Below are 18642 nucleotides of genomic sequence, written 5' to 3' on the forward strand. Positions count from 1 at the left end.
TCATAATGGCAGGTTTATTTGTTTACCAAAAAAAAGGAAAAAAATCAAACACATGTAATCATTAAATCCATTTCCCCTGCTTTTAAATAGCACTTCAGTTTAATATTTTGAATCAGTTTCATTTTGAGAGACTTAAACTAAAACAATCGTATTCAGATTTACAATACAGGAAATCTGGAAGACAAGGGCAAAGAGGGCATTTTATTCTGTGGTGTTCACTGAAGAGAAACTACTGGATAGAAAACTGGGAAAATCTTAGTTTTTAAACATACCCCGAACTGAAAAACTGAACTAGACTTTCTTAGGTTTTTTCTCTTTTCTGATTTAAAATGTTGGTATTTCAAGGAAAAGTATCAGTGCTTAAGTATGCCTCCTGTATGCCCCATTTTTTTTTTAAATTAGCCACAAATAAACATTATCAAGTCAACTGTTACAAAGCTGAAAGCATGTACTGAGAAAACCTCCAGCACTATTAATTTTGTTATAATTTCTTCCGATTGCAACAGTAATCAGGAACAGATGGGCATGATTAACAGCAAATTCTATGAAGGTTTTAATAAACAGAACTTTTCTGAACTGACCTTAGCAAGTAATGTGACTTGGGACAGTCCAGCTGAGCCTCAGTGCTCATTATTTCGATTCGTTCATCCTTTACTGGGGAAGCCACTGTCAAACACTTTCTAATCTAAGAGGTTCACAGTTGTGAACTATGACAGGTATACATACTTCTATTTGCATGTGCATACAGACACATTTTAATGTACCACTAGAGGGTCTAAAAATAGTTAATTTTGTAACTTCTCAGCTGAGATACTGCAAAAGGAAACACGTATCTTTATGTAATACAACACCTAGAAAGATTCCAGGATAATACCTCATTGTCTGCTGTTATTAAATGCATATTGGTAAAACACAGAAGTAAAAACTGGATGAAACGTAACTGTCTACAGTTACATTTTAGAGACCTGTTTTTTAAGATTTTGAGGGATGCTAAATTCTGCAACAGGAAACGTCCCTGTACTAAAAAATTCAAGTAGTATTATATACTTTAGACAATCACTGACCTACAGTAATATTTCACAGAGCTTTCTCTAAACTGCTAGACAAAAGGAGCTTTTATTTCTTATTGCTACAATAAACCATTTTGTGTAACTACCCCAGAGCTTCTTGCTTTAGATTTCATAAAATATTTTTTGCAATGTTTTTCACTGTGCTTGCTTGTCCCTTGCTAGTAAAACTAATTCATGGACCTAAAACTCCTGAATGGAAACAAAACGACCTAACTGCAAAGACAAACCAAGAAAATGTGACCTTTTGGTGTGCACTTTGTAAGGACAGGTAGGTTTCGATTTATAAATCCAAAGTGTACAGAACTGCTTGCTTGAACCTACACAAATGCTTGTTGTATTTAATGCTTTCATGTTTTGTTTTGTTCTCAGAACCTTACCAACTAGCTGAATACACACGTGGTACACACACATTTTAGACTTCCAAAAGCAAGGTTCACTAGAGTGATGTGGCATAAGGGAGTCACATGCCATCTAAATAAGGCCTACCAACACTGGCAACTCCTCAAAGAAAGCTATGAAGAACTATTTGACAAACTTGTTTGGTGCGCAGAGCACTGCCAAACAGAAGCCTCAACACTTGGCCACCTCCAGAATGAAAGTCTCCCTGAGACTTCAGTTAAACTCCAGATAAACTTCTTGACACTGATGAAAAAAGAAATAAAAGTGTGAGGGGGTAATTTCCACTCTTCAGAGATAACTTGTACTGTGGAATTAAGAAAATGTTATCGCAAAAGCTGCCCGAATAAACTGATTATCCTTGAAAGGGAGGGGTTTTCCAGCATTTTAAACTCAAAGTCTCTCTGTGCAAAATTTCTGCATGCATTCAATTTTTTTTCACACAAACTCTGTTCACTGCTAGCTTACCTCCTGTTTGAGTGATGACCTGAATGTCACTAGAAAGTGGTCCATCCCCAACAGAAGTAAAAGCAAGAACTTTCACAGAGTATGCTTTCTGGGGTACGAGATTCCCAATAGTGGTAATATGACTGTCAGCCACGTTGTGCTTCATCCAGCTGTTAACATGTTGAGTGGGGTCCATGGTGTAATAAACTCTGTAACCTTGTATTTGCCCATTAGGTTCCTCAGGTTCTTCCCACTGTACTAAAATGGTGGTAGAGCTCAACATACGGGCCTGCACATTGCGGGGTGCACTTGAAGGTGCTTGCTCTGAAGTCCTTGTTGACACAGGCTCACTGGCTGGCCCTCGCCCAATGTTATTTACAGCAACTACCCGAAATTCATACTCTGAATATGGGCTTAGGCCAGCCACGCTATAACGTGTTGTGGCCACACCATCAATTTCTTTATATGGCTCCTCTGAGTTTTTGGGTTTGTGTTGGATTATGTAGTAAGAAACTGGCTCAGGGTTTCCAGAATCCCAAGTCAATGTTATGCTTGTCGCTGTGCTTTCTGTCACAACAGGTGTTCCAGGAGGTTTGGGTAAGGCTAAAGACAAATGACAAAAAATACAGTCAGCACTAGGTAACAGTAGACATTAGTTACTAAATTAAGAAGCTACAAACAACAAAACAAAATCATAACAGGAAAACTGAATGGAAAGAAGGTGTGATCCATTCAGAGGAAGCTTTGGGCAACTATGATTTCCTTCAAAAATCTATCAGAAAATCTTCAAGCTCTGTTCAATATGCTCATTTGTCATGAACTAATGATACTGACTTTTGTAATAAATGCCATAACCATATACAGAAGAGAAATCTTACAGAGGGACAATAAACCATTACAGTTTAATTTTCAAATACTCAATGAATATGATACTTGGACACCCAGCAACTCTAAAAATCAAATGGTTTGTAAAGGTTCCTTCTGTTGACAAGTAAATGCAACATTTTAAGATCTTTAACTGAAATGAAGGCTGGGAGCTAGACACAGAAGAATAATGGAATACTATGGCTAACATTTTAATAAATATTACTTTATTTAGTCTATGAGCATTACTGCTGTCTGAGCCTCTGTTTTGCCTTATGCCAGTGATTGGCTGGAATATTTACCCTCTTGATTTAAGAGTGCAAGTGGCACTGAGTCCCTTTCAGTGCAACGTATTTGCTCAGAATATGGCAGTGAATGAAATAAAAGACTGAAATGTGACAATACATATGTGCTTGGGATATACCTTTGACAGTTATCTGTGCTATTGCTTCTATAACACCGAGGGTAGACATAGCAACACAAGTGTAGTTTGCAGACTGTCTGACATCATTAAGCTCAAGGACGTTCCTCCCTATTGGCATATCATCCTCAGGTGTCAAATCTTCTGCTCCTAGCATCCATTTCACATATGGCATTGGTGACCCCACCGCAACACAGGTGATATTTACACTCCCGCCAGGCATGATCTCATGATTTGTGGGTGGGATAGAGAACCTCGGTGGGACTCGTCGAACTGGAAAAAAACACAAAAAAAGGTAATAACATATACAAAAAAAAGACACTGAGTCTTGCATACTGACAGCATGCAGTGTACAGACACAATTTAATGTTTTAACATCTATTCCGATCTTCCAGAAAATATATATATAAGAGAAATATGAGACTAAGCAAGAATTTTGTCTGCACACAATGTGAATTATTCTGTATTTACTTGAGGCTATTAATAGGCACATTCATACAAAGGCTGATTCAGACCTATTAGGGCCCCACACATAACTAACTATATACTAACAATACATAAACACCATGCAAAAGATATACACGCACACGTGCACGCACACACACAGGCGCACATATATATATGCATTTTTTATGCCCATACATATATATATGCACAGAAGAAAACTGGAAGGTCAACAGCATGCTTGAGTTGATCACCAACTTCAATGCTGCGTGCTTCCATTTGATGTGAATAAATGTGCTAGGCCACATTGTCACATCACAGTCCTGGAACACACTGCCTACAGTAAATTGAAAGTGCAATTTCATTTGCTTTCCGACTCAAAGTAGATGCAGCCTCAAGACCTCACACTAACACTGAAACAAACATAAAAAAATATATAATTGCACACAGATACAAATATATATATATATATATACACACATATGTACACACATATACAAATATATATAAATATGAATGTAAATATATATATATATATATATATTGAAAGAGAGAGAGAGTCACAGAAGGAGACTAGGCAAAGCCAGTACAAAGTACTGGATTTGGTCATGCAAGCAAGCGACAGAAAAAACAGAGAATCATGCTTAGGGAAATGTCTGAGTAAAAACGACAGAGAGAAAAAGAACTCAGAAAGAAAACATACTGGGTGAGGAAAGAAAACTTGAAAGAGATGGGGATAGGCTGACAGATAGATACAGGAGTTTAAGAGAAGCATAGAGTTTGAGGGAGAAGGAACTTAGATTAAATTTAGGGGGTTAAAAAGCAACTGTTAAGAAGGGCCACTGGGAAAATAGCAGAATATTGAACATTCAGGATTCCACTATGCTCACAGCTAAGGGAAAGCAAAATAAGGATTGATAATATTAGACATTTCTGTATTGACAGCAAGGGGTGTCAACCTTAAACACACAGCAGGACATTCCACTAACAGAGTAGTTAATATTTAAGCAAACACAACACCGAGAAAATTACCAGGCAATAACAGATCAGTGTTCCTGCTTCAAATATTCTCAGTGGTGTGCATATGTGTGTAGGAGGTGGAAGTGACACAGGTAGCTGAGAGAGGTAGGTTTGTATTTAGGCCTTTAATTGGACACTGTACTCAAAACTGTATTTATTTGGCCTTAATAGAGGCTAATGATTAAGACAGCTTTAATTCAGAAAGAAATTAAAAGTAAAATAAGACTATGAGTGAGTTTAAAAAAAAATAAGGAAAATTATGTTAGTCTAAAACCTTTCCTCTTGGTTTGATTAAATTTCTGTGATCTTCTATGGATTCAGGAGGGGCTTACTCCAATGGCCTCATGAGTGAATGACAGGCAGAAGGGGAACAAGCAGAAAGCAAAACATCCGTAAGCGGCCAGTTCACAGAGGCCACACGAAGCAAATGGCAGGCAATGAGGAACTTCTTGTATTGAACAAAATCCTTATAGACAAAGGAGAGTCTAGTCTTCATGCGCAGGCTATTTAGAAAAGCAACTACTGAAACCATTCCTTGAAAAGCAGGCATCAGTATAAGCAAGAAATTAAAAGGGAAGAAAAAGCAGGAACACTGACCAAGTTTAGTAGACGTTAGTATTAAAGCTAAAAAGATTGCCATGCATCCAGGTTCATTCTCTCTTATCATGCACAACAGTTAGATACCAGCACTCATCAAAAGCCATGACCAGGGCATTCTCTGCTTAAACATAACATTAACTTAAAAAATGCCACAATGCAGCTACATTCATTTCATTTGTATTCTTTGTTATTGGTTTAATTAATAGTTTTGTAAGGTGGGTAAAAAGTAAAAAACACACCAACCTTCTCGCAGCTCTGAGGGATGTAGGGGGTTTGATGCAGAACACAATGAAATGAGGAAAGGAGAAAAACAAGGGAAACACAGAGAGAGTAAAAAGGCCATATCAAGGCTTTCAACTGCTAGTTGAACATCTCTACTTGCGCTAATTAAACCTTCCTGCCTCATCTTGAAAAGTTAGCATTTTCTACAGCTACAATAATGTTAGAAATAATAGCTAGCATAATTTTGAAATTTTCCTTTGGATATAAAGGTATACATGCCTCATGCAGTACAGGAAAGTCAGTATGTCGGAGGACAAGAGAAAGAAAATAAAAGATCAAATAACTTTCTATGGATGTCATAACTATGAAAGGTTTTCCTTTCTTTTCTTTTTAATTAGCCGAAAGAGTCACACCATATGAAAACATATCAAGTTGATTGAAAAATCATCTCTAAAAAAAATTTCAAAATCAAGCTAGGCATTTTTTGTAAGGTAATCCACCCTGCAGCAAAGTTTACAGCTATTTATGTTTTCATTCCTATTTCCCCCGCCCATCCCCTTATACTGTAGACGCACACACACACACACACACACACATATATACACATATGTATGTATGTATGTATGTTATAGTCTTTGTTTTACAGAAATTTGCATCAATTAGACATAGCAAATACTGCCTGAAACAAAGTCCTTCTTTCTAGCTGAACTAAAAAATATTTTCATATATTAATAACCATTTCTACTACCGCACAGAAGAATATAATTGTTTTCTTATTAATCATACCTGTCATATACACAGGTAATTTCTCAAAATAATATAGCCAACTGGCCACTATCATTCACTCACAAGTCTTACATTAAATATTTATATATATATACATGCATATATAATAAGAAGAAACAGAAAAGAGGAAAATACAGTTGTGCTCTGCATACATCAAGTTATAAAGTTAGAAGCTTTTCCTTTGCAGTTACACAGCAGAGGTCAGACAGGCATACACCTCAATGCCTCGGGGTTACACTCAGCTGATTAGTAGCACACACAGCAGTCACTTCAGAAGTTCGAAAAGAAAAGCAAAACAAAACCAAACCAATAAAAGAAAAAAATGCAAAGCACAGTTTAACTTAATTTGGGAGAAAAACAGAAGTTAAGATGTAAAAATATAAATATACTTACAAACCTTAACCCACAGGATAGACTGGACTCAAGAGCGCTTTAAAAGAACAAAATAAACCCCAAGCCTTTCCTCTACAGTTTAAAATGAATTTTACAACTGACACATTTACCATGGCATTTTGATTATTACGCTGGTAACTTTATAGATCCTGAGAGTATCTTAGCCCTGAACCTGAATGAACAGTGGATGCCAGGGTTATGTCATTCCTACCTCTGACATATAGATTGGCAGGGGCAGAATAGCGTGTACCCGCACTGTTGGTTGCAACACACTCATATTTGCCTTGGTCAGATTCTTCACTCAGTTCAATTTGGAGGGCACCTGTATGAATATAAAATACATTGCCAAAGAGACGGTCAGAGGAGGCTTTTTCTATCCACAACAATACACCTCTCAACAATATGAAAAGCTTGTATGCGAAGGTCCACTCAACGTCGGTTCATTTTCTTGCTAAGGTGCACAGACAGAAAATGATGCAATGAAAAAAACAAAGAGATTATTTTTTTCACATCATCAGTGCTAGCACAGGAAAACAATTTGCATTTGGCAAAAAAAACCCAAAACCCTCTAAACAATACTCTTTCCTAAACCATTAAAATGAAGATGGGTGAGACTGCTTCAAGGAAGAATGGCTTTTGAATAAAACAAAAGAGATTAAGTAGTTGGGTCATTATAATTATTTAATTTTTATTTAATTGTTTCAATCTAGTAACAAAAGTAGCACAAAAGGTGGTACTCGTAAAAAAGGCGGGACAGACTTCAAGAAATCTTCTGCTGAAGAAAGCCAAAAATGTGCAGCAATAACAAAAAGGCTGCTTGAAGTGAAAAAAAAAGAAACTGTATTAGTCATTTACAATCATCAAAATATTATTTTAAAGAAATAAAACTCCTTTAAGACATGCAGATTGATAAGAAAGACAGTTTTCCGCAACTTACAAGCTTAAAGCACGTTTGCTGAAAAACAAAGAGCAGTTGAATTAGAAGACAAAAAAGTTAAAAAGCATGGTCTACGCCAACAAGGAAGAACCAACCATCCACTGCTGAGGACCGCAGGAGGGCCTCCACAAGACACCCATCAAAATCCACAAGTGGGATTAGCAGTGTGGTGCCACAAAACCCAAGAAAAATACAAAACAAGAATTACAAAAGAAGTAAACAGTTTTGCTAGAGTATCAAAAACCAACAATACCACATACCACCAAGAATTATGAGTCAGTAACCTTTCATTTCCAAAGCCTGTAGATTAGAAGATCCAAAAATCCAGACGTGAGAGAATTCCAAGAAAAAGAAAACAATAAATAAACAAACAACAACAACAAAAAAACCACCAAAAAAAACCCCACCAAAAAAAAACCCCACAATAAAGGGAAAAAAACATTTCTGTAATTTTTTAGGGGGGGACGTATAATTTTCAATTTTCAGAAGTTAGAGAAAAAAAAAGGATTGAAGAAGAACAAAAACAAAAACCTTTTATGAAAGATAAGACAAAAAGAAGATAGTCCATGTTGTCTTCTGCATGTCTGCTACTGTTCTCCAGACCATCTTGGCTTTGGTCCAGGACAAGAACAGCTAAGGAAGAAAAAAAATGATCTTTTTTTTGCTCCAGTTGGACAAAAAAAAAGAGGAAGGAAAAAAAAGTAGAATAAAAAGGAAGAAAAATAAAAAAGAAGAAAAAGAAGAAGAAGAAAAAGAAGAAGAAGAAGAAGAAAAAAAAGAAAAAAGAGGGACAAATGGTACGCTGTGACTGGGCTATGGCCAGGAGACCTGGATATGCTTGCTTTGAAGCATATCACAAATTAATTCTTATTTATTTATTTATTCATTTGTTTATTTATTTAATGAACAAACAAAAAAGGAAAATGAAAAGGCAATGTGTAGAAAGAAAGATCACAATATGAGAGTCACTGATCATAACCAAACAGGACAAAGGAAAAAGAAAATCAGATGATGGACATTTCTGTAGGTTTGTATTTTGTTTTGTTTTTTCCTTAAGGAAAACAAAACAAAACCAACCCAAAAACAAGACAAAGATGAGAGGGATGAAAGGACAGAAAGAATGAGTAAGATCATTCTGTGAACGTTAGTTCAGCACTCTTACCTCTTATTGGTGTACCACCTGGGTGGATAATATGAATGCAAATAAGATTAGAAAGAAGAAGCATTAGTACGAGAAGAAGGAGGCTAGGGCTTTGGAAGAAGAATCAAATTAGATTTACAGAATTAAATAAGGTCTTAAGAGAAACTTGAATTACTATACTGTTAAAACAGGAATATATTAGATAGTATTATCAAGTTATAAAAGCAAGTTTCATTGTACCACAAGGGGCAAAAATGCTACAATCGGCTGCACTGCCATTCTCAGAGAAGCATCTGAGTTCCTAGACGTTTGGTTATATAGAGTTAGATATGTATCAAATATGCCTCAAATAACTTAAAGGAAACTTTACAAAACTGTACTTATGACATAGTTTAGGAAAATATTGGAAATTCTATTTAAATATATATATATAAATCTATATATATATAAAAAGAGGATACACTGAAGGCTATCTCAAAACAAACACTGTAGTTTAGGCTGGATTATGGCATTTACTGTTCTAGATCTACGTGATACATGTGTACTGTTTCTTTTAGGTGTTGCTATGACTGATAAGACAACATTTCTGTGGAGGTGTGCGTGTGCGCCACTAAAGGGATCTGGTGACTACACTGACTGTTAGTAAAATGCATGCCATGCATTTTAAGAATAATAATACTAATCATATAATAATTATCATAATAATAATAATATTCTGAATATGGAAATTAGTGGGGGTGAAGTGCGCTTCAGAACTAAGCACTTACCAATAGATTCTGGAGATTTAAATACGGAGAGAAGAAAGACAGCATAAAAATATTATTATATTCCTTATAATTTGGTACAAAGTTTTCAGTTAAAACTTTATATACTAAATCATCTATGTCACATGTGAAAAAAATCTTAATTTACATTAACAGAAGGTTAATTTACACAGTTCTGCTGACAACAAGCAAAAAGTCAGTTAACAAGACGATTTAACATCACAGGACAGGTCAAAAGCTGAGAATTCTGGGAAGACACGTGATTAAACAACTTAGATTCTACAACGATATCTACTACAATTGTCAAAGTAAAAAGCTCATTATATCCCAATGATCTTACTTTGGGACAAGCTTTAAACTTGATAAATCTCGAGATTTTGTTGTTGTTGTTGTTGTTGCTTTTATTTAATCTAAAGAGAGCAAAAGAATAAACTAGGGCAGGAGGAGAGTGAAAGAACTGCTAGGGAGGTGCAAGGGGCAAAGAGAGAGAGCAGCAAAAGCTGGATTCTACACCAAAAGCAGACTTCTGTAGATCCAGAAAATGTAGGACTCATAAAGCTTTAGCGTGGGCGCACACTACTGTGGCTAAATGTGTTGGAAAAATGCTCAGCCAGCAAAAAAACCCCAACTTTATTCCACAGATTATCCAAAGATTTCTTTTCCTTTTTTTTTTTTTTTTTTTAAGGTATAAATCTGCATGGGAAGAAGTACTGTGCTTTATGTATTCGTGAGAGGAAAGAAGATGTGTCCAAACTGGCTAATCTTTGGTGAAGTCAAATGTGGAAAAGATAGCACAAAACACATTTTAAATTTTAATTGAAGTGTCTAATGCAGGTTTTGGTTTTGATGAATATAACCATTGGTACTCCTTGCAATTTCTGAATGAAGTCCAATGTTGAAATAAATTTGTTAAAAAAAAATAAAAAGGAAAGAAGAAAGAAAGAGGAGAAAATGGATCCATCAAGTACTGCAAAAAGCAGTAAAGAAAAAAATTATCAAAAAATACAGTCACAGCAGTGAGCAATGTGGAGTAAACAGAAGCTGCAAAACATATAGAGACAGACTCTATAGAAAGCTATGACAACATCACAGACATGGACAACACACTTAGTAACACAGAAAAGGAGAGGAGAAAGAGAAATTATTACCTATAAATAAAAATTTAAAAAAAAGGAAGAGAAAGAAAAGAAAGAAAAAGTGAGAGAGAACAACTCTGGGCGTTGGTGGAAACAGTAACAAGACCCTACCTGAGCGTAGCTGCTTGATGCGGCCATTGTTGTTGCTTGTGTCAACAGGTAGGAAGTCTTTGAACCAAGTTATTTCGGGATCAGGATTGCCACTGGCTGCACATAACATGGTAGCTGTGCGAGTTCGTTCAACCACCTTCAGCTGTGGGCCCATATCAATGGTGGGAAAACCCCGAGGAATTTGATCCTCTGGAAAAAAAATGTGTAAGTTGAAGGATTTCACATTTGTTACACAGTACTGCATGAAAGCCTGAATCATCAGCCTGCTTAACATTCAGGGGTCACCTAATTGTTTGTTCATAAGGAACTGAAAGGAACTGAATATAAGGACTGAAAAAACCAGATACCTGCTCAGTATTTTTGGTTAACTTACATTGATTAAAAAGCTGACAAAAATTAAAAAATTCATAAAAATTGGCTACAAACTTTATACTGTCTTATTTAAATGCATTAAATCACATGAGATATGCTGCATAGTGTATAATCATTAGACTCATACAATGGTACCTTACAACACTGATGTTGCTCTGCTTGCACGAGTCCTCACTATTTTATGTGATATATTGAATTACCATATCTATCAACAATAGGGAAAAATCCTTTTCTATACATCATACAAATGCATAATACAATCATGCAGTATAGAATCTGGCCAGTGACTTGAAAGAACCAAGTTATGTTTCTTGCTTTTACTATTATTACTTATCTGCTGTCAGTCTTAATGTTTATTGGCCCTGTGCTTCAGTTGTCCAGCTGTAAGATGGATATGACAGTGCTTTACTGCTAGAGAGAAGTGCTGTGAGGATGAGTGCATTACATGATTTCAAAGCACTGAGAAATTCTAAACATTGGAGCTATGCAGATTAGCAAACCTAAAGTGACAGGATATTCATAATGGTCTTGAATTAGACACAACAGAGTCTATTAAGACACTCGGATACGGTCAAAAATCCATATCCTAGTGTGGTCAATATTGAAATATTAAGAAATACTGAACAAGAGCAACCAGTTTTCTTAATATGATACCTGTTAGCAAGTAGCACTGGAAGCAGAGTGGGATCAGGCAATTTTTCAGAAATTAGGCTAGCATAGCTAAAATAATCTATTTTAAATACATCATCTTGCTCCTCATGTCCATTACAATGGCAAAAATATTTTTATCACAAAATAATAATTTTTCCCTTAAAAAATGACAAGCAAAAAAAAATCTAAGAAAGAGGATCAACATTAACTATAAAACATGTATTATTAAATGTCTTGACTGGTCATTGCTGACATGCAATTGATTAGGGGATAAAACTAACGCAGGAAATTGAACAATGTCAACTCTCTTCCATGAAGAAGTGTCACATTTTCAAACAGTTAGGTAAGTCTTCAGACTTTTCTGAAAAATGTATAGCAAGCAAGTGCAGCCTATAAATTGTTGTAGTTCCTGGGGTGTGAAGTTGCCCATGAGCTACTTAACTGCTTGCAATACGTAGCACGTAGATACTCACAGAATCACAGAATAGTTTGGGACCTTGAGTCATCTACTTTCAATGCCTCTGCCATGGACATCCACTAGACCAAGTTACTCAGAGCCAGATTCAGCCTGGTCTTGTACACCTTCAGGGACAGGGTATCCACAACTTCTCTGGGCAAGCTGTTTCAGTGCTCCACCACCCTCACAGCACAGCTTTTCTTCCTAAGATTTAAGATAAACCTATACTCCTTCAGCTTAAGACAAATCCCCCTTTTACTATCACTACCTGCCCTTGTGAAAAGTCCCTCTCTAGTCTTCTTGTAAGCCCCCTTTAGGTAATGAAAGACTGAAGAAGGTCTCTCCAGAGCCTTTTTTTCTCCAGGCTGAACAGCACAAGTGTCTCAGCCTTTCTTCACAGAAGAGGTGTTCCAGACCTCTATCAGCTCTCCAGTGTAGCTCTTCAGTGGACTCATTCAGACAGGTCAGTGTCTTTCTGGTGCTGGGGGCACCAGACCTGGATACCGTACTCCAGGTAGAGTCTCACAGGAACAGAACAGAGGGGGTAAGCATCTCCCTCAACCTCCTGTTCATGCCTCTTTTGATGCAGGTTAGGATGTGATTGGCTTTCTGGGCTGCAAGTACAGATTGCTGGGTCATATTGAGCTTTCATCCACAAACAACCCAATCTTTCTCCCCAGAGCTAGTCTCTACCCATTCTCCACCTAGCTTGTATTTGTGGTTGGAATGGCTACAACTCAGGTGTAGTACCTTACACTTGGTGCTTGTTGAACTTCCTGAAGTTCACAAGGTCCCACCTCTCAAGCCTGTCCATGTCCCTCTGGATGGCATTCCTGCCCTCCAGCATGTCGACTGCACCATATGTCTTGGTGTTGTTGGCAAACTTGCTGAGGGTGCACTCAATTGCACTTTCCATGTCACTGACAAAGATGCTAAATAGTTCTCATCCCAATACAAATCTCTGAAGATTGTGTCATTGCTTTCCAACTAGACATTGAGCTGTTGACTGCAACTCTTTTGAGCGCAATCATCCAGCCAATTTTTTATCCAGTCCACTGTCAAATTCATGCCTCAGCAGTTTATAGACAAGGATGTCACACAGGACAGTGTCAAATGCTTTACGCAGATTCAGGTAGATGGTTTCTGTTGCCTTCTCTTGTCCACCACTGCTGTAACTGCACTGTAGACAGACACCAAATTTGTGAGGTACTATTTGCCTTTAATGAAGCCATGTTGGCTGTTAACAATTATTTTGGCTGTCTCATTATCTTCCATGTACAGTTTCCTGGAGGATCTGATCTATGATCTTGCCAGGCACTGAGGTGGGACTGATCAGTCTGTAGTTCCCTGGGTCTTCCTTATCTCCATTTTTAGAAGTGAGGGTCATGTTTCCTCTTTTCCTGGGAACTTTACCAGACTGTCATGACTTCTCAAATATGATGTATAGTGGCTGTATCCTTCCATTTCAACACTCTAGTCATAGGAGACATCCCACTGTTTTTCCATGATGCCAATAAGGTCATAGCCCTGCAGACATCCACACATGTCTACTTCCTCTTATTCATTCCCCATGTTGCATGTGTTAGCCCAGAGGCATTAAGTTGCCTCCGCCCCACCTCCAATGAAGATGACTTTTTGGAGTGGCTGGAATTTCTCGATGCTGTCCAGGTCTTCTGCTGCTGACCTACATACTCTCTCCAGGCTCTGAGCACCTCTTGCTGGCTCAGGCATCTAACTGGTACGAGTGGGATGGCATGTTATCCCACACCTTATCACTATTAAACCTGATGATACCCCCTTCCTCTAGTTTAAAGTTAACTAGTTTAAAGCCCTATCAATAAGTCCTGCCAGCCCTTGACCAAAGACCCTCTTCCCCCCATCTGCATTTAGCAAGCCTGGTGCCATGTAGGCCATCCTGTTATCAAAAAACCAAAATTTTGATGGTGACACCAGTCATAGTACCATGTTAGTCTATAGGCTTCTTTTGATGTCACCTTCTGCAACTGGAAGAATAAAGGAAAAAAAATAACCTGCACCCTTGATTCACCAATCATCCCAGGGCCTTGCTACAGTAAATACAACTCTCGGATAAGCTTCTGTAATTCTTCAGAACTAGTAATGCTTAAATGTCAATTCACCAGCCATAGGCTCTTCCCAAAGAAAGGTATGTTTCATGTCTGCTTATAAACATGAGGTCTTTACTTTGGTATTAACTGTATTTGGTATTAACAAGATTTGACTCGCGACACAGAACAGGATTTTTATGACCTGACCTTTCCTTTCCTACTTGGCTCATACAGAAACCCCCAGAGTCTCTTTTGCAAATACCTAAGTGTACAACAAAGATAATTTATCCTGAATACTAAAAGGATGGAGTAGTATAAAGAGTTTCCCTTTCTTATTTTTAATAAGGGCAATTAAATTCCATCCATCTGCCTTATGCATAGAATCTCTTTGAATGAATGCTCTTCATGAAATTTTCATGAGAAACATCACAATGTAACAGACTCGAATACCCAGAACTGTTATGTTTTTGACAGTTGTGGCTTGTTTCCAACCTGGTTTTCAGGTATTTGGCAATAAATGCCAATATTCAACATCAAATGGACCAGGGAAACAGTGAAATTTCTAATTGGAGGGTTTATCACAGTGGATTTAGTTTTTAAGATGTTAATTGTTTTTTTTCTCTCGAAGTTTATTCACGATTTGTACAAAACTGTCTTTACGCTTTGATGATACCAAGTTTGACAGATCATCAAACACACTATGAAAGAAAACTGAGGATCAAATCATTGAAGAACTGCCTCTCAGCCATGGTAACAGAAAAGTAACTATTAGAAAATTTTGATATATTGGTACTTCTACAATTTTACATGAGATGAACAGAAAAATATTTTTTACTGATCCTTAATATGCTCATTAGGCTCTAAACTGTAGTATATACCATTCTTTCCAATTAATATTTAGTTCTAGTTAATTAGTTTCCAATTCATCAACAATTTAAATCAGACCTGACATTCCCAAAGCCATTTGGTACTGTCATTTTGAGAGGCCATTAAAGGTCAGATTTCTCTGTCCTTGTGGCTTAGTTACTTATACATGTAATACATATTTTGTTTAGGATGACAGATACAAGGGATTTAGAAACAGAGCATATTCTTTGAATTTGTTAGGTGTCTTAACGGTGCTGTGTTTCATTATTAGTATTAAGAGAATGCATTTAGTACCATGCTAGTATCATTTCCAGTTGCTGCAAGAGCTCTACAAAAGTTATTTTTCATCCAGTGTATGATCTGAACAGCGTAAAAGGCAATTACAAAGAGTGGTTACCAGATGAGCCCTTAAGATAGAATGATGCACAATGGCTTTGCCTTGCTTTGTATTATGGTTGTTAGTATTTCTGAACTCTCTCTCTGTGTATTCAACCTGCTTGACATTGTTCATTCAATCCACACAGCACAGGCAACAAACAGAAGGAGTTGGAAGCCACTGTGATGCTAGAAAGCTATGATGTTCTTGCCATAACTAAAACATGATGGGACGTGACTGGAGTGAGACTACCAATGGCTACAGGATGTTCAGAAGAGACAGGGGAGGAAGGAGAGACAGAAGGGCTGCTCTCTACATCAGGAGGTGGTTTGAGTGTGAAGAGCTGTCTCTGAAGAACAGCCACGAGCAGGTCAAAAGCCTGTGGGTAGGAATCAGAGATCAAGGCAACAAAGGGAACCTTGTGGTTGGTTTTTATTACAGGTCCCTGATCAAGGGGAGCCTATTAACAAAGCCTTCTAGCTCCAGCTACAGGAGGCATCGTGCCCGCAGGCTCTTGCCCCTCTCAGGGACTTCAATCACCCTGACATCTGCTGGGAAAGTAGCAGAGCAAGCTGTAGGCAACCCAGGAGGCCCCTGGAAAGCACGGAGGATGACTTCTTGAGCCAGGGAACAGATAGCAGCTCTACCAGGAGGGATACGATACTGGATCCAATGGGCACCAAATAAACAAGCTAACTGGGAACCTGAAGATTGGAGGCAGCCTGGCTACAGCCATTAAGCATTGGTGGAGTTTGGGTCAGGTATAGAGTAAGTTAGGCCCCTGAACTTTAGGAAAGCAAGATTCCAGCTCTTCAAGGAATAGTCAACAGGATCCCTTGGGAAACTGCCCTCAGGGACAAGGGAGCAGATCAGAGCTGGCAGATCTTTAAGGAATTCTTTCATACAGCACAAGAACTGGCAATACCCATGGACAAGAAATCAGGCAAGGAAGGCAAGAGATCAGCATGGGAGAGTTGGGAACTGCTGGTCAGACTGAAGAGCAAGAAGTAAATGCACAGGTAGTGCAAACAGGAACAGGTACTCTGGGAAGAGTATAGAGATGAAGTTTGGTTCTGTGGGGATGAAGCAAGGAAGGTCAAGGTGAAAGTCAATTCAATCTGGCAAAGAATGCTAAGAGTGACAGGAAGGGCTTTTACAGGTATGTTAACCAGAAACGGAAGGTCAAAGAAGGCTTACCTGTCTGATAAACAAGGCTGGAAAACTGGTAACAACAAATAAGGAGAAGGCTGAGGTATTCAACAACTTTTTTTTGTCTCAGTCTTCAATAGCAACCTCTCTTCCCACACTTGAGTGGATGGACAAAAGGATGGGGACTGGGGGACCAAAGTCCCTCCACTGTAAGTAAGGTTCATAACCACGTGAGGAAACTCAAAGTACATAAATCTCTAGGACCCGATGAGATGCATCCCAGAGTCCTGAAGGAATTGGCTGGTGTGGTTGTCAAGCCACTCTCCATGATATTTGAAAAGTCATGGCACTCAGGTGCCGAGTGACTGAAAAAGGAGAAACATTGTACCCATCTTAAAAAAAGGCTGAAAGGAGGACCCTGGGAACTAGTGACCTGTTAGCCTCCCCTCTATGCCTGGGAAGATCATGGAACAGATCCTCCTAGAAGCTGTGCTAAGGAACATCCTTCTCTCTAAACTGTAGAAAGAGAACTAGAGGATCCTGAAGGTCCCTTCCAACCCAGGCCATTTTATGATTCTGTGTTTTCTGTAAACAATGTCCTTGCTGCAAGTTTAGTCAAAGCAGTAATTGCTTCCCTTTCAAGCAACTTGTTTGGAAAAAGCACATTAGCCTTTACATTCGGATTTCACTATAAGTATACCCAAAAACAATATAAAATACACAATTTCACACACTGCTGAATCTGTTCTAGATTTGAGCTTGCCTTCATAAATGCAACAGCATTTATGGTAGAGACTCAAATTTAGTGTTTTTATATGAACAGTAACTTTGATGGAGCTGTACCCTGAAAATATGAAAAATTTAAAAGAAACTATACTTACCTTTAAGTAATATTGACAGAAAAAAACATAGCTGTCCCACAACTATATATAATAAACTCTGTTCTGCTCATCACTTAACTGTGTTTTCTCTCATCTTAAAGGAAAAAGGTGCTGTTGCAATCTCTTTTTTTATATGATGCAATTATTTCATAAGATTTCAGGAACATCACAAGATTAGTCTGAAGGTGTATTGTCAAGACTATGTATTTACAAAAGATGGATCCAAAGAAAGGATTTTTTTTAAACCCAGTACAATGTCTTTGACTCTTCATGAAAAACGTACATGTCTTATATACAACAATGCTAAATGAAGAGAAAGACAGTGACATTCATCCAGTGTTTGTGCCACGCCTTCTTAACATTTTGACTACTTTTCCTGTAAAAGGTTACTTTCAGATCATGTATACGCCCTGCTGGCAGCAGGAAGAGTGTCAGCTTTTAGAAACCGATTGGGTCTTGAAGTCTTAAATTTTGCATAGCTACCTTACAGAATCACTTTGACCATCAGCATCATGTTTTAACAAGAAAGACAGAACGGTATGAACAGTCTTCTCAGTTACAGTACATTATGACAATATTATTATGAAATGGTTATGAAGTGCAAACATGAAGTACCCAAAGCAAATTGTGATGACTTTGGTTTTGGGTTATGGAGTATAAAGGCAAAGTAATAGCACCAGGGTTCAAGACTGGACAGTTGTCAAGAAAACTGGCTAATATGTCTGTTAAGTATTTAATTCCATATTAACCATTTGCGCCATTGAAATAACCATGTTCCATATTATGAATAGTAACCTGCAGATAAATCTGTGTAATCTGCCTAACTAAAATACATACTCATAGTGTTTGACTGTGCCTCTTAAAAATATTGCCTAAGTGAAACAATTATTCTCATTTTGCAAATGGAAGATGGTTCTCCATTCTATTCAGGAAGAAAAAAAATATCTATTTCAGGATTCACTGATAGCTTTGCCACAGGCAAATTTTAGGCATTCTGTAGCTCACAGAATAAAAAGGCACACATGGAGCATTTCCAGAATACATTACAGATACTGAAGATAAACTGCCACA

The 18642-nt window shown here is 37.7% G+C and overlaps 1 protein-coding gene across 36 annotated transcripts in view; it reads right to left on the minus strand.

The window, feature by feature from the left end:
* PTPRD (protein tyrosine phosphatase receptor type D) overlaps nt 1-18642 on the minus strand; it is a 1159674-nt gene that overhangs the window by 129748 nt on the left and 1011284 nt on the right. For 14 of the 36 annotated variants that reach the window (XM_064641445.1, XM_064641443.1, XM_064641441.1 and 11 more), the window contains 4 exons: nt 10753-10941; nt 6875-6985; nt 3202-3471; nt 1935-2516 (listed from right to left, as the gene is read on the minus strand). In XM_064641445.1, the coding sequence (XP_064497515.1) occupies nt 1935-2516; nt 3202-3471; nt 6875-6985; nt 10753-10941 (1152 nt within the window). Of the gene's footprint in view, nt 1-1934; nt 2517-3201; nt 3472-5505; nt 5518-6874; nt 6986-8762; nt 8781-10752; nt 10942-18642 lie in introns of all 36 variants that reach the window. The other 22 variants (XM_064641432.1, XM_064641439.1, XM_064641438.1 and 19 more) reach the window with 3 other exon arrangements.

This window comes from Pseudopipra pipra, chromosome Z (genome assembly GCF_036250125.1).
Source record: "Pseudopipra pipra isolate bDixPip1 chromosome Z, bDixPip1.hap1, whole genome shotgun sequence".
NCBI classification, from domain to species: domain Eukaryota; kingdom Metazoa; phylum Chordata; class Aves; order Passeriformes; family Pipridae; genus Pseudopipra; species Pseudopipra pipra.